Consider the following 14702-nt stretch of genomic DNA (forward strand, 5'->3'; position numbering starts at 1 on the left):
TCAATGTCATTTATATTTATTAATATATTTTTGTCCTCACAGTACATGCTTTACAAAAATTATGTTTATTTACTTATTTTAATCTTCACATCTATACTTTATTTCATTTATACATTCATGATTCTATTTCAACTTTAAGTACTCATTTAATCAATATAAATAATTGTATCCCTCAATCCCAATTCCATATCCATAATTCATAATTTAAGTCAACCATATTCAATGATGGCCTCACTTTGTATTAATTAACCCTATACTTTTAGTTTATACTATTCATCATTCATACACTTATCAATTCATTTTGATAATTCATAATTCTTATTTTTCACCATTCATATTCCTAGACCCCTCTTTTAGTATTTTAGTATTCTAAAGGGTTCCCAAATGTGGTATTTCTCCTAAACCCCTCTACTAATTAACCCTTTACTTTCAAAGTTTACTATATAAATACTAAAAGAATGCTTTTATTTTTTGTCAATGTAAGAATTGAAACCCTTTAGTATATATACTCTATGTTCTCAAGAAAAAAATTATTTTTTTAATATGAGATTTGAAGTCCTTTAATATATATACTCTATGTTCACAAGAAAAAAATTATATTTTTTCAATGTGGCATAAAAAACTTTTTGAAATATTCTTTTAAACTTTATTATTTACAACATATATAACTTATATTTACATGAATTATTTCTTAATTTTTTTCATATGAAATATTAAAACTTTAAATACTATTTTTTTCATTTTTCTGGGTTAATCGTGTAACCCACGAGTTAACCCCTTGGTCGGGTCAACCCCCGAGATGAGTTTGATAACTATGGTTTATACTACTAGTACATTCGTTTGCAATCCGCTAAGGGTTAGACTATTCTTTTTCTAAACTTAAAAGAAATGTTAAGAGTATGAAGATTTTTTTTGACAGTATCATTAAACTCAATCAAGCAGTTCAATCTTGAAACATGTCAACCAGTTTCTTTGCCTTTTGAATTAAACCGTATGAAAATTAATTTAAAGTGAATCATTTAATTTAATAGGTCCAAAGATAATTTAGATGACCAGTAAAAAAATAACATAGTTTTTAAAAAAACCTTAAAACAATAATTTTTTTTTAATATTGAGACGATGTCAAATCATATCAACCTTACCTTATAACTTGGGTCATGGACATTAATAAGTTTGTTATTTTTGTATATTATTTTTATGATAACATTAGATACTTACAAAATCAAGCATCAACTCTAAAAAGGATATTTATTTAATATCGTAATAACTCTATAAAAAATAAAAATAAACATAAATCATGAATTTTATTTATCAAACAATCCCATATTGAAAAAATAAATAAAAATAAAAATAAATATATCAGGTTTGATGGATAAACCCGTTAGTCAAGTAATCCGGGTCAATATCTCAAACCCGCAAACCAGGTAATAAATTTCATTGAAATTAACAACTTATTTTTTCTAAACTATTGTTTATTTAACTATATGATAACAAAAATAATTTATTTAACTACATGATAACAAAAATAAACGATCACAAAATCGAGTGTCAAGTCAATATAGATTTTTCCTACGACTATGATAACCTAATAGAAAATAAAACAAAAAAACAAATTATAAAACTCAATTCTCATTCAACCAAATACTGAAAAATAAAATTAAATAATTTTTTTAAAAAAATTAAACTCTCTTAGTTTTTTAATAACCTAGTTTTTTTAAATGATTTTATTTAACTAATATTTTTTAAAAATAAATCACACCAGAATGCTTTGATATTTTTTTTATACCAACCCAATGCTAAATTTTTTTTTTAATATTATGATAATCATATAAAAAATAAATTAAAATAAATTACCAACTATAAATCTCTATGAACACGTCATATAAGAAATAAATTTTAAAAAAAATCAAAAACCAAAAGAGAAAAAAAAGTGAAAAAGTAATAATAATAAAAAAAAAGTGAAAAAAAAAACACATTGCTAATAAATGTGGGGAAATAGTGTATTACCCGCACCTTTTGGCTTTATATATACTTAATAATAATAATAATAATAATAATTTAGGAGAGGTTATCTTATCAACAATGCCGATCACGTGACTAATACTCGTATTAACATGAATGATATAACTCAAAAAGTGACAAATTAAAGACTAGCCAGTCTCTTAATAAAATCTTGAGATATTAGTCTCACTTGACAGGACCACCCACTAGTTCCTCGTATCCCTCCTGCTTGTCAGCTACTCTGTTTAATCATCAGTGCCAAAGTACCGGTCACCAAACTCACCCATGCCTGGTATGACCCGAAATTCCTCGTTTAAGGCAACATCAATCTCTGAAGTGACGATTTTCAAGGTTGGGAACCTTTTGCAAACGCAATGGATGCCCTCAGGAGCCTGAAGTTCCAGAGTGAAAAAATATCAATAGACTTCAGCAATCTAAACTCGAGCAAGATACTGCAACAAGTATAGATTTACCTTCAAGAAAGTCATCATCAAAAGATAGTAACTTACAGATATTAGGTTTAGGAATATGATGTGGGATTCTGGAACTCCTTTCTGTATGAGAAGTTCTATCGCTTGGTTTGCAGAGTTACCTTAAAGAAAATTATCAAAGATAGCAATCAATCATCTACAAGGCAATGAATAATTTCCATGGATGAACAATGAATGCCTTCTCACATAATTGGTCAGATATTTGACATACCACACATATGAATACAAGCCATCATACATCCTAATAGAGCACCACTAGACAGCAAAAAATAAAGATTGCTTTAAATCAAAGACCGAATTTTTTGCTGGATTTGTCAAAGCTTCACTTAAAATAAAGATTTCTCTTAAATCTGGCCAAATATTGTTCAGCTGGAAAATGGCCAGATTTGTCAAAGTTACACTAACAGCAAGCCAATGTATGGCTCCAAGTACCATTTTACACATTGATGCAAAATGCTTCTTCCCATGAACAAACTTATTATAGTAAAATCTCTGTGCAGACATGAAATCAGATTCCGATGAAGTAAAAACAATTTTCAGCAGAATCTACATTATTCATTGAGAAACCAGAATAGTGAGGGGGCAAGAAAAGGCTCAAGAAATAGAAAATAGAAGTGAAGAGATCACTACCAAATCAACCAGCTAAAACAAAAAAGAGTAACGCTATAGGAACATATACTTGAGACTTTAAGACCAAACAGACAATGGCAAAGTTTGAAGTGAATAGAAACTTATTACCTGTAGCAAGAACAGGGTCTAGAAGCAGGACATGCCGTTCTGAAATATCCTTGGGGAGCTTCTCATATATAAGCTGCATAAGTTGGAAACAGCTAATCTAATGTTAAAAGATAACTAAAATGTGATCCTCAAGTACTGTGAGGAATTTCTTATTGGGTAATCATAAAATTTTACCTGTTTTCCATTGTCTCCATCACGGTGGATGAGTAATTTTCCAATTTTTATTCCTTTGCAGCATGCTCGCAATGCATTTTCCATGCTTTCTCCACTGTAAATGACAGACAAGAAGTACTGGTTAGCAGAAATATATCTGTATTGAGGCTCATCAGGGTCGGGAAGCTGAAGAATGTATCTAAACTCATTACTGCTTGCACCCTAAGATGACAACTTGCCACTCAACACATTCCTTAAGCAAGATGCCAACAAACCAAATGCTAGAACTGCCAAAGTAAATAACCGATTTAAACCTCACCTTCGAACAATAGAAACCCCACATAATTTCTTGCAAAAGTCAACACCTGTGTAAGCCGATCCTAGAATAGAATAAAATCAAATTTTCAATGTTGTGTAGAAGAATTGACCAGTAAATTCATCTAATATTCACATTCAACTATTCAAACACAGAAAATGCAAGGGCTTCTCAACACCTAAAGTCTTATATTTCAAATTAAGTTGCAAAAATTATCGCCCTCTCTATATATATGTACATATAAAGATAGAAAACTAAAAACAAGGAAAATGAGTGATGCAGTAAAAAATGAATTAAAGAAAAAGAAAAGGAAATGTTACAAAGAAAACATATTATAGAACCCACGCTTCATTATTTATTCTACTCCAACACACCTGTTGGTGTCACTACTTGCTTCTCAGTGAATGGCAAATGGCCCAGACCATGTTCCACAACCTGAAAACTCAGTGAAAACATTTATTACAATCTATAATGAGAACAGAGTACAAGAGGAATTTTGGAAAAATGGATAAAATATACCAGACGGATAAGTCGGTCTGAATAAAATACAAAGTCATGCTTCGATATCTCCTTGTCTCGAATCAGTGTATGCATACCTCTTATCTGCAACATGACTCATCAACAGAAGCAAATCCAAACAAAGGATGAATCAAAGCTGGACGGGACTCAAATTCAACTAAATTGCATATCTATCTGCAGAGGCTAAGGAAGATCTTTAAGCACACTAGTCTCATCCATTGACATAATACTGCCAATTGACCCATTCCCACACTGGTTTCTTCTTCTTTCTTTTGGTACTTGTTTAGATATACATATAAATAAAAGAAAATGACAAATTTTAGGCCTTGCCCAACATTTGCTCATAATGTCCACCCAAAACCAAAAGCCATGCTAACATAACATTCTTGTTCACCTGAACTATTGCTTTATTCCAACTGTTACGCCCCAACTCCAACGTCACTTGATGCCTCTTTAGGCACTACCTATAGACTCAACTTTATATGGTAACATTGAATGGTCACTATAGTTCACTGAATATAATCAGTTTGTTTTGAAGACATAAACCATTAAAATATTACCACTAATACAGTTCACACAATAGGTTTTGCACTCTCTTGCAAATACTGAAAACACTACCAAAATCAGTTTCACATACTGCACAATAGCAACAAATGGCAAATAATACAAAAGACATACCTGAAAAGTTGACTGAATGACATACACATTTGGATATATTTTGCACAGATCATGTTGACCTAGCTTAGTGTGGATATGTTGCACAATTAAATCAATGGCAACATGATTGTCACCTCCCCGTGGGATGATCACATCAGCATACTTCTTTGAAGGCAACACAAAATCATCAAAAGCAGGCTTCACAAATTTAGCATACTGCAAAATCAACAGTTATGCTTCAGTGTGTGACATTAATAACAGTCACAAAGAGTTTAAAGAGATTAAATCTCTGAGAATTACCCTCTCAATTTCAGCAAAAATTCACAGCATAAGCACCTTGAAAATCATGAGTAATATTAAAATGGGACATTATCCTTGCTCTAATATGGATTAACTAATCACCGATCCATGATTTTAAAGTTGTAATTAATGATCCAAGGTCACTTTAGTGGTCCAGCAGAAGAGTTTCCTACCTCCGGCCAACAGACAAACACACATGAATTGATATGGAAGTTCAGATCCACTACTGTCTATATATGTGCTCAACATGGGGGTTTCTTCCTAGGATAAACATGTAGCAGCACCAGTTGAGCGCTTGCATTTCAGTCACTAATTGATGGGATATAACAATTTCCAGTACACCATTTGCTGAAATAGATTTTGATTAAGACACTTAGAAGTAAAAATCCTACTCCTATTTTCCACAGCCATTTCATTCTAAGTGGACAGTATAGAGTACAAAACTAGGAGAATGAAATGAATCCTTTCCTTTGACATCTAGAGACTTTAATTTGAGTCCTCCGGTGGCAAGTTCATGATAATTGAACTTAAACTAGAGGCAGGCATTAGCCCCAGTGCTTCAATGCATGTGCTGCTGGTTTGAGATGGATGATGAATACTAAACACACTGTTATATCCATTTGAGTGTAGGCCACTTTCCTTCTACATTGCGGTTTTCATACAATCAGGAAACAGTGTACACTAATGCAAGCAATCACATACAAAGCAAAAAAACAAAGGATATTCAGCAATATAATTTAAAGTTGCTTAATATACTTAGCAAATATGCCATAATTTTAAATTAAAATAGGAATGAAATGCTTCATGCAAAACATGTTTATGTGAAAAACACACTTACAAGCCATGGCTGACCTTAATCATTATTTCACTAATTGAGGACAAAAAATATAATAGGCATAAACAAAAAATATAATAGGCTTAAAGTGCTAACCTGTTCAAGAACAGAGTTTATGTCCCTACCCCTCTCAACTGTGTCACGCCTTATTCTACGAGCAAGCCTCACATCAGCATCTAGAAGCAACACATCACCAACATTAATAAAGGGGAGAAAGCAAAGTAAGGAAAAATATAGTAATAGCTAAAAAAATTTAACTGCATCTTCCTTCATTTGACAGTCAAGTAACTCTTTAGGCAGACCATCAACCAACATGTCTGACCAGACTTCTATGACTTTATTACAATATTAAGTAATGATTAAAATAACACTATCATATGGCATTCTGAGCCCAAAAGGGTTTTCCATTTTATGTTAAACTGAAGGATTTATGTACAAGTAGATCCAATATGCAGATTACTAATGATTACCATACTTATTCTTGTCAAGAGTGCTGCATCTTTGGTCACCCAAAGGCAAAAGATTTATAATATAGCAATTGCCTGTCAATTTACCAGATTGTGTGTCAATGAGCTCAAGCAGGGCATGAACACACAAGCACACACTACAGAATCTCCAAGACCTATGGAATATTGAGGGGGGATGTTTTCCATGATAGATAACTAGTAAACAACTCAAACCTGTATCAACAAAGATTTTCATGTTCATCAGGTTGCGAACACGCTGGTCATGGAAAACCAGAATCCCCTCAAGGATAATCACATCAGAAGCGTTTACCTGACAAAAAATCCAAGTAATGTTTCAAAAGAAACTAGAAAGAATTTGCATTTAAAATGACCCTCTCTAGAAAAAGAAAGGCAAACAGATTGAAAAATAATTAGAAAAAAAGGAGTAAATAGTGCCAAGAACAATTCAAATGCCCATGTATTAAATATTTCAACTTCTTACTTTCCATGACAGTAGAGCTTTGCAGCTGTTTATAGAGGATTTAACTAAATGGCGAGAAAGTGCACTAACAGCAGTAGGTTGACTTGTGATGCTGTCAAAATTCACAAACCCTCACAATATTATCACTAAATCATTCACCCTCTGTGCTTGTAATTTCCCGCATAGAATTGCAGCAGGAAAAAATAAATGTGATGCCACATTTTCTCCATCCATGCCAATAGCGGAGCGAAACACAGCAACCTCCACCTTTTATAAAAGGAAGAGTTTCCAACTGGGGTACCAAGTTAAAATCGCTAAAATGATTGATCAAACATGTCACCATTTGCCATCCCGTATCCAAAATTATCATAACAATCCTCAGAACAAGAAAAAGTCATTGTTTCTGAAAATTCGTTAAAGTAAGTACCTGCCTGAAGCTATCCGAACATCGGCGATGGCTCTTAAAATCATAGATTGGAACTTGATAAGAATGCCCACTTCTCATCTTTTGAACACAGTCTAAAAGCTGCTCCGTATCAAAAGCATCTACAACGACAACAACAATAACAACACTAAAACAACTAACCACAAAAAAAAAAAAAAAAAAAAAAAAATTTGAAGAACTCAATTTTACCAGGATGATCAAAATTATACTCATGCACTCGCTTCGATTCTTCAGCCGTCAAGCCACGATAAAATGAATCCTAAAATTAAAAAACAAATCATAATAATAAAATTTTAAAATGAGAGACAAAAAAAAATAAATCCAAAAAATTAAAAAATTAAAAAACCTGATTAACAAGAACAACACGGTGATCATGAAGCTGTTGAATGATCATATCGCACACTGTAGTCTTACCGGAAGCCGTACCACCAGAAACACCTACAAAGTTAATAAAATATTCAAAAAACAATATTAGTATTTTATTAAAATTAAATAATGTAAATTTGTGAGCGAGTGAGTGAAATATACCAATGACAAAAGGTTGTTTGGGAGCATTGGAGTCGGAAGCGGAGGCGGAGCGGTGAGAGGGAGACGCAGTGGAGGAAGACGGAGGAGAAGAAAGCAGGCCATCGAGACGGAGGCCGGAGAAGTGAGGACCTGAGGCCTTCTCCATTACGTAGTCAATAGAATTGATCTCTTCCGGCATCGTTATATAGTGGTTATTTTTCTACTGTAACCACTACACTGGAGTTTCTGTTGGAACAGGAACAGGAACAGGAAGAAATAAGAAATGCGGGTGATTGAACCTTGCTGTTTGGTGTTCTTGGGCCTGTAACTTCTTTTTCTTTTTTTTCTTTTTTTTAAGAGAGAGAGAGAGACAGAGAGAGAGAGAGGGGTTTGTGTTGCGAGAAGAAGAATATGCTATTGATTGGCTCCACATATTTCCTTTTTTTAAAGGCAAAAGAAAGCCTTTAGATGCTCACATGTAGATTGTTTTTTCCTGTTTTAGATTTTGCATCTAGAAAATAACTCGAAGCTGTTATTTTTTTTTTTGTTTTAAAAAATTAGATATTTAATTTTTTATTATTAATAAGTTAAAAACTTAGAAGTATGTTTGGTAAAAATGATTCATTTCAAAAAAAATTAAAAGAATTTATACAGTATGAGTTTGAATATATAATTTGAAAGTTATAAATTTTAAATTTTAACTTAATTTTTCAAAAAAAAATTATTTAAATCAAGATTTATTTTTAACCAAACATAATTATAACTTTATATGACTTAAAAGTAAAAAATAAAATTAAATCAATTGAAAAAATCCATATCAAATGAAACCTTAACTAATAAAAAAGTGATTTAATTTTAGAAATAAAATTTTAATTTAGGTTAAATTTTATTTTTAAGTAAACATACTTATGATTTGTTTTTCAAAGTTTTAAGTAAAAAATAAAAACCAATTGCGAAAATTATGTCAACCAAACTTTGAATCTATTTCTCCATAAGAAAGATCATAATGTTGACAGAAATTTTTTAATAAAATTTTATCTCTTAGGATTGTATCCTGTTAACAAAGATATTTTTTAAACTCCATACATGCAAATTTATTTACAAAACTAAATATCTTGACAATACCCTACAAAGAACTAAGGCCCTAAAAAAAATATATGTAAGACACACAACATAAAATTTATAATAAACATTTTTATGATTATAGTTATTAAGATTAATAACCATATAAACAAAAGCAATATTATTAATCTTTCTACAAACACAACATACTAAGTCAATTTCCATATAATACATTCTCATTGGATTACAAAAACTTACCTTTTTAAAAATAATAATAATAAGGGCTAGCAACATGGAGACAGCATGATAGGAAATCAAGCTATAATTTTGGAAGAAAATCGAGATCTAATTATACCCCATTATGCCCGAATTGAATTTTAATTAAATTTTTAATAGGATAATTTGATTTAATCATGAGCCAAATTGAATTTTAATTATGTTTAAGAGTTATTTTGGGTCCAATTGAAGGATTTGATTAAGTGCAAGGACTTAATTATACTTTAAACGGGTCAAATTAATTTTATTAGGGGCTTAATTGGTAAAAAAATTAAGTTTGGGAGTCTAATTTGGGCTTAATTGAGAAGATTGGAATTTTAAGAGACAAAATTTAATTTTTACCAAGTTAATTGATTGAAATCAGGGGTAAAATCGTAAGAAAATTAAAGTTTTTGGGTCAATTAGGGGTCCAATTGAACATTGTCGCAGTCAAGGATCACTTTGTAAAAGGCGTCGAACTATAGGAGCTTAATTGTTTGAAACCGAGGGTGAAATTAAAAAAATTGAAAGTTTAATGGTCAATTAGGGGTTAGATTGCATAAATCTAAGACTAAGGACCAAAGTGCAAAAAGCGTTGAACTTCAAGGTTCAAATTGAAGTTCGGCAAGGGCTAAATTGCACTAAATCAAAGTTTTATGGTTAATTAGGGGTGTAATTGAATGAATACGAAAGATGAAGGACTCAATTGAAGTTTGACAAAAATCCCTTATTTAACCCAAAATAACGCCCTTTTTGCATTTAAAAAAAAAACTAAGAGAGAGGACCAGACGACGTGTCAGACCACTTTTCAGGTGCATTTAGTGCCTCATATGTCCACCAAAATTGACAACACATTAACCAAAATAGTCACTTGACATCCCTCTATACCCGAGTATTGTCCGTTTAGGCATATTATCATCAAAACGACCCCGACACCGGCTAAAAATAGCTAACTCGGGCATCCTTGAACTATCAGATTTGACAATTCATGGTGCTTACTTTGAACCAACGGTTGAGATTCTTACCAACCAAATCAATGGCTAAAATTTCCCCTGTAAATACAAGATTACCCTTTTCCACCCCTCAATAAATAGGAGTGGATTTCATGGCCTGAGTAGGGAGAAAATCCAATCCAAAAATTGAAAAAAACCAACCTTCTCCCTTCAACGAGTTCTCTTTTTTTTCTTCTCTGTCGTGTCTTTCAACCACCACTACTATCATTGTCAGCTTGACCACCATCCTCTCTACCACAAGCAACCATTCGACTACCTCATGTGGTGGTTACACCAACTCTCTCTCTCCTCTGCAACTTCTTCCTCCTCCTCTACAAGCGGTTAAGACCGGCCACCACCTCTACCACAGCCTCAGCCACCACCACACGTCGTCCTTCACGGCCAGACCGTCACCGCGCCTAATAGCTTTCTTTTTTTCCCTTTCTTCTTCCTCTTCACTGCCTCTATTCACACAGAGTGAACAATACATGAATTATAATTCACGTCCACTGTTCATGCAGTGAATGTTGGGTCGGGCCACTTCTGCCCCAACCCAACTATATGGGCCGAACTCGGCTCGACACCAAAAAGAAGGAAAAATCTATTGGGTCGTGATTGGCCTAATCCACCATTTCTGGGCTCGACCCAGTCAGTTGGGGCGACCCAACCCGTGTGTGTATTTTAAAAAAATCCAAAATTTTTCAAAAATCATTTCATAAAAATTGTGATTTTCTCAAATATTTTTCTACCAAATTTATATTATATCAGGTTGTATATTTACACTGTAAAATACAAATCTGGTATTAAAATACCTGGTTTTCTTCAAAATATTTTCTAAAAAATATATAAATAAAATCTTTTAAATTAATTTCCCCTTCTTTAAAAAAAACAAAACAAATTTTTTTTTTCATGCATACGGCCAAATCTTAAAACTTTTCCAAGCATATTTTAAAAAAACTTGCATCTTTCTCATGTTTTGAAAATCCAAAAAAATAGATATCGTAACCAGTTTATGATCATCCATTAGCGTTTGACCAAAATATCAAAAACCTTTTTTCCAATCTTTTTTAGGGTCCAAATGTAAACTTTAATATTTCTAGAGTGTAAAATTACACGATAAAGTACATTATCAGGTATTAAAGATACAAGGTATAAATAAATGCGATGCTAAAATTTAGACTTTAGAACGGTTAGGATTTAACCCAATAAGGTAGAGACTTTCTCATGAAGAGAGATTTGCCTTGAACCTTAAAAAAGACCAACGAATATAAACCCGACCTAGAAAAACAATCAAACAACAATGCAGCTTACCTTAGGTAAGGTGCACTAGGGGTGATGCATCTTCCCCTTGCACAACGAGTCCCTTGCCAAGACTCTCGCAAACCATAGGTTCCTAGTGACCATAATACAAGGTGTTGACTTCCAAACATTAATCATAATTTTATAATTAAATCCAAAAACCTTTCTAACACAACACCTCATCAAGAGGCATGACACAATCAAAAGATTGATGTCTTATCCCAAGTGTAGAAGTGTCGAAGTAATAAATAACCCAGCAAAACCAGGGTCGAACCATAGGGAAGTGAACTATATAAATTACAAATAATATATATATTTAATAAAATAAAGAGTTTATGAGAATTTTATGGGATATTGATGTAAGGATTAAATAAGGATAAACAATTGTCAAGGTTAGAGGATCCACTAATGGTATTTCAAATAATTATAGTATAAACTCTTTTCATTACTCAACTGAAAACCACACACACAGGAGGTTCCAATCGGATTATAAATTGTTAACATGATTACATTAGTTATCTTATTTGAATAATGCTAATTGACACGACCAAAAGATTGATGTCTTCTCCTAAGTGCAGGAGTGTCGAAGTAATAAATAACCCGGCAAGATCGGGGTCGAACCACAGGGAGGTTAATTGTATAAATTATAAACAACTATAATACAACAACAATAGGAACAATAATAACAATAACAATAACAATAACAATAATAAGTTTGGCCATCTCTTTGTCCTTTCAATTTCAGTAGTTAAACTCATCAATCAATACTTTCATTTATGTGATAGGCCAACATTTAAGATGAGCATTTATCATAAATTAAAGGTATCTTATAGTATCAAACTTGTTATTATAAAACATGCTTTAGTTAAGGAATTATTGATACTTCAAGTGCAAAATAATGATATAAAATCTTGATAAAAATGCACTTTTAAGTACTAATCACACCCCCAACCAGCTTATTACTAATTCCTAGTAATCAAAGCATTAAAATAAAAAAACAATTTGCAAATTCCACAAAGCAAGGCATTCATCGTTCAACTTCCATTAATCTATCCAGATAAACAAACTCTCATTAAATTTTATATATCTGCTCAATATCTCTTAAACAAAATATTAATAAACCTTTATTGTTATGTGCTCAATGTATGAAAACATAGATGATGGGGCTTTTATTGGAAGAAAACAATATTCTGTTCTAATGTTTAAGGTTAACTTCCTTGGATTGGGATTATTATCTTTCTTTTTTTTTCCTTTTTTTTCTTTCTTTTTCTCTTTTTTTTTTAATATATATACATATAACTTAAAACACAATGTATCTTTAACTCATGTAACAAGCTTTCGGCTAATGACTCCCAGACCGGTTGGTCTTAGGGCATTGGGTGATGAAACACCCCTACGAGCTTAGTAACTCGGGTTGCAGATGCTGATACATAGATAGTGCAATGTTTGATTCCCTTAAGCTTTTCTCCTTAACCCATGTAACAAGCTTTGGGCCAATAGCTCCCAAGTCAGTTGACTTCAGGGTATTAGGTGTTAAAACACCCTTTCAGGCATAATTGCTTAGGTTAAGGAGATTACGAAACCAAACTTATCTATGTTTTTATTATCAACAATAATACATATATATATATATATATATATATATATATATTGTGCAAATTATATACTATCCCTTTCCCTTAGTTGTTACCTTTAACAAAAGAATATAAATAATGTAATAATCCAATGTGCAACCCACAATCATATGTTAAAGTGTGTGTGAAAATGAAGGTTTAAGAATACTTGTTAGATGAGTATATGAGCAGAATTAAGTGATAATAATGCGAGAGTTTGTAAACCTGAATATTTCAAGAAGTATTCTGATGGACCTTGATAAGACTATTTACTAAGATGCGTCTCAAGAGTCAATAAATTCATCCTTACTCTGCCATCCTAATAACAGTTTTGTCAAATGGTTTTATTAAAAACAAAAGCAGTTAGTTGGTTAGTTTTTTTTTTGTTTTTTTTCAATGTCAACTACTACCCTCTCTCCCCAACCAAAAGGAGACGTTGTTCTCAATGTCCTAAGGTAGAAAGATAGAGTATAGAAGACATCACTTGAAGCAGCGAGCATTGACAATCCTGAAACACACTTAAACAAAATATAAGAAACAACAAAACACAATAATAAAACCAAAAGACACAAAGTTTTTACAAACGAAGGCTCAAATCCAATCTAAGCTTTTTGCGGCTGTCCTTAGGTGACCAATTTATGCGACTCATAGTGGGATCAATTACAGGGATGAAAGATTGTAGTTGGTCAATTAATTGTTCAGTAGTAGTAGCAAAGATTATGATTTTTCGTGCCGAAGATGTTAGAAAATTCTGTTCCACAGCATGATTAAGAAAAGACAACAAATTATCATAAAAACCATTAACATTGAGCAAACCTATAAGTTTATAGTGAATGTGAAGTTGGGCCCAAGAGAAAATATGAAAGATCTCTTCCAATGTGCCTAGACCACCTGGTAAGGCAATGAAGGTGTCAGCATGGTTAAACATTGCATTCATTCGATCAAACATTGTGGAGACCTGTAGCTCTTCTCCAATTGTTTTTCCAATAATGTCCCCTTTTGCTAAAGCTTTGGGGACGACCCCCAAAAGTTGACTTCCTTTTAAAAATACAGCTATTGACACATCCCCCATTAACCCAAGGCTGCCTTCCCCATACACTAAATGAATCTTTCTCTCAGCTAGTACCTGACCAAGATGATTTGCTAATTCTAAAAACACTATTTCCTTTTCAGGACTGGATCCACCGAAAACACAAATATTTTTATGTGATAACTTGAGGAACATGCCATTTCTACACGCTTCTATATCTCTCTAATGCAAGGGTTGAGTAGAAATAAGGGGAAGGAAGAGAAGATTTTATAGATGAGAAATTGAAAATGCAATCATATCACCTATATGTAGGCCAGCTGGAGTCTCACTCTCTCTCTCTTTCTCTCTATTTATTTTGAAAAAGCATGTATATATACATGTAGTTATGTTTGTGGCTCACATCTTCCCTTGGTTTTACGTCCAAGAACGGTTTAAACGTCCTTTATGGGTCGGGGATAGGCTTCCCATCCAGTTTTCTTAAAAACTAGCAAACAGGGTCTTTTATAGTTAGATTCCCAAGACTAAGTCGGTCAAGTTCTTTATGGAATTGTGGCCATAAATC

General features: G+C 32.5%; 1 protein-coding gene across 1 annotated transcript; it reads right to left on the reverse strand.

Moving 5' to 3' along the window:
- Positions 1–1975: 1975 nt before the first annotated feature.
- LOC133671628 (uridine/cytidine kinase UKL1, chloroplastic) lies at positions 1976–8306 on the reverse strand. The gene is made up of 14 exons (XM_062092436.1): positions 7911–8306; positions 7729–7820; positions 7572–7641; positions 7365–7483; positions 6691–6787; positions 6107–6186; positions 4897–5091; positions 4219–4302; positions 4074–4134; positions 3703–3763; positions 3405–3498; positions 3231–3303; positions 2511–2593; positions 1976–2393 (listed from the first exon to the last, which is right to left on the reverse strand). The coding sequence occupies exons 1-14, from the start codon at positions 8086–8088 to the stop codon at positions 2247–2249; spliced, it is 1434 nt and encodes a 477-aa protein (XP_061948420.1). The 5' UTR covers positions 8089–8306; the 3' UTR covers positions 1976–2246.
- Between the last annotated feature and the right edge of the window lie 6396 nt (positions 8307–14702).

The sequence above is a fragment of the Populus nigra genome, chromosome 13 (assembly GCF_951802175.1).
Source record: "Populus nigra chromosome 13, ddPopNigr1.1, whole genome shotgun sequence".
Lineage (NCBI taxonomy): Eukaryota > Viridiplantae > Streptophyta > Magnoliopsida > Malpighiales > Salicaceae > Populus > Populus nigra.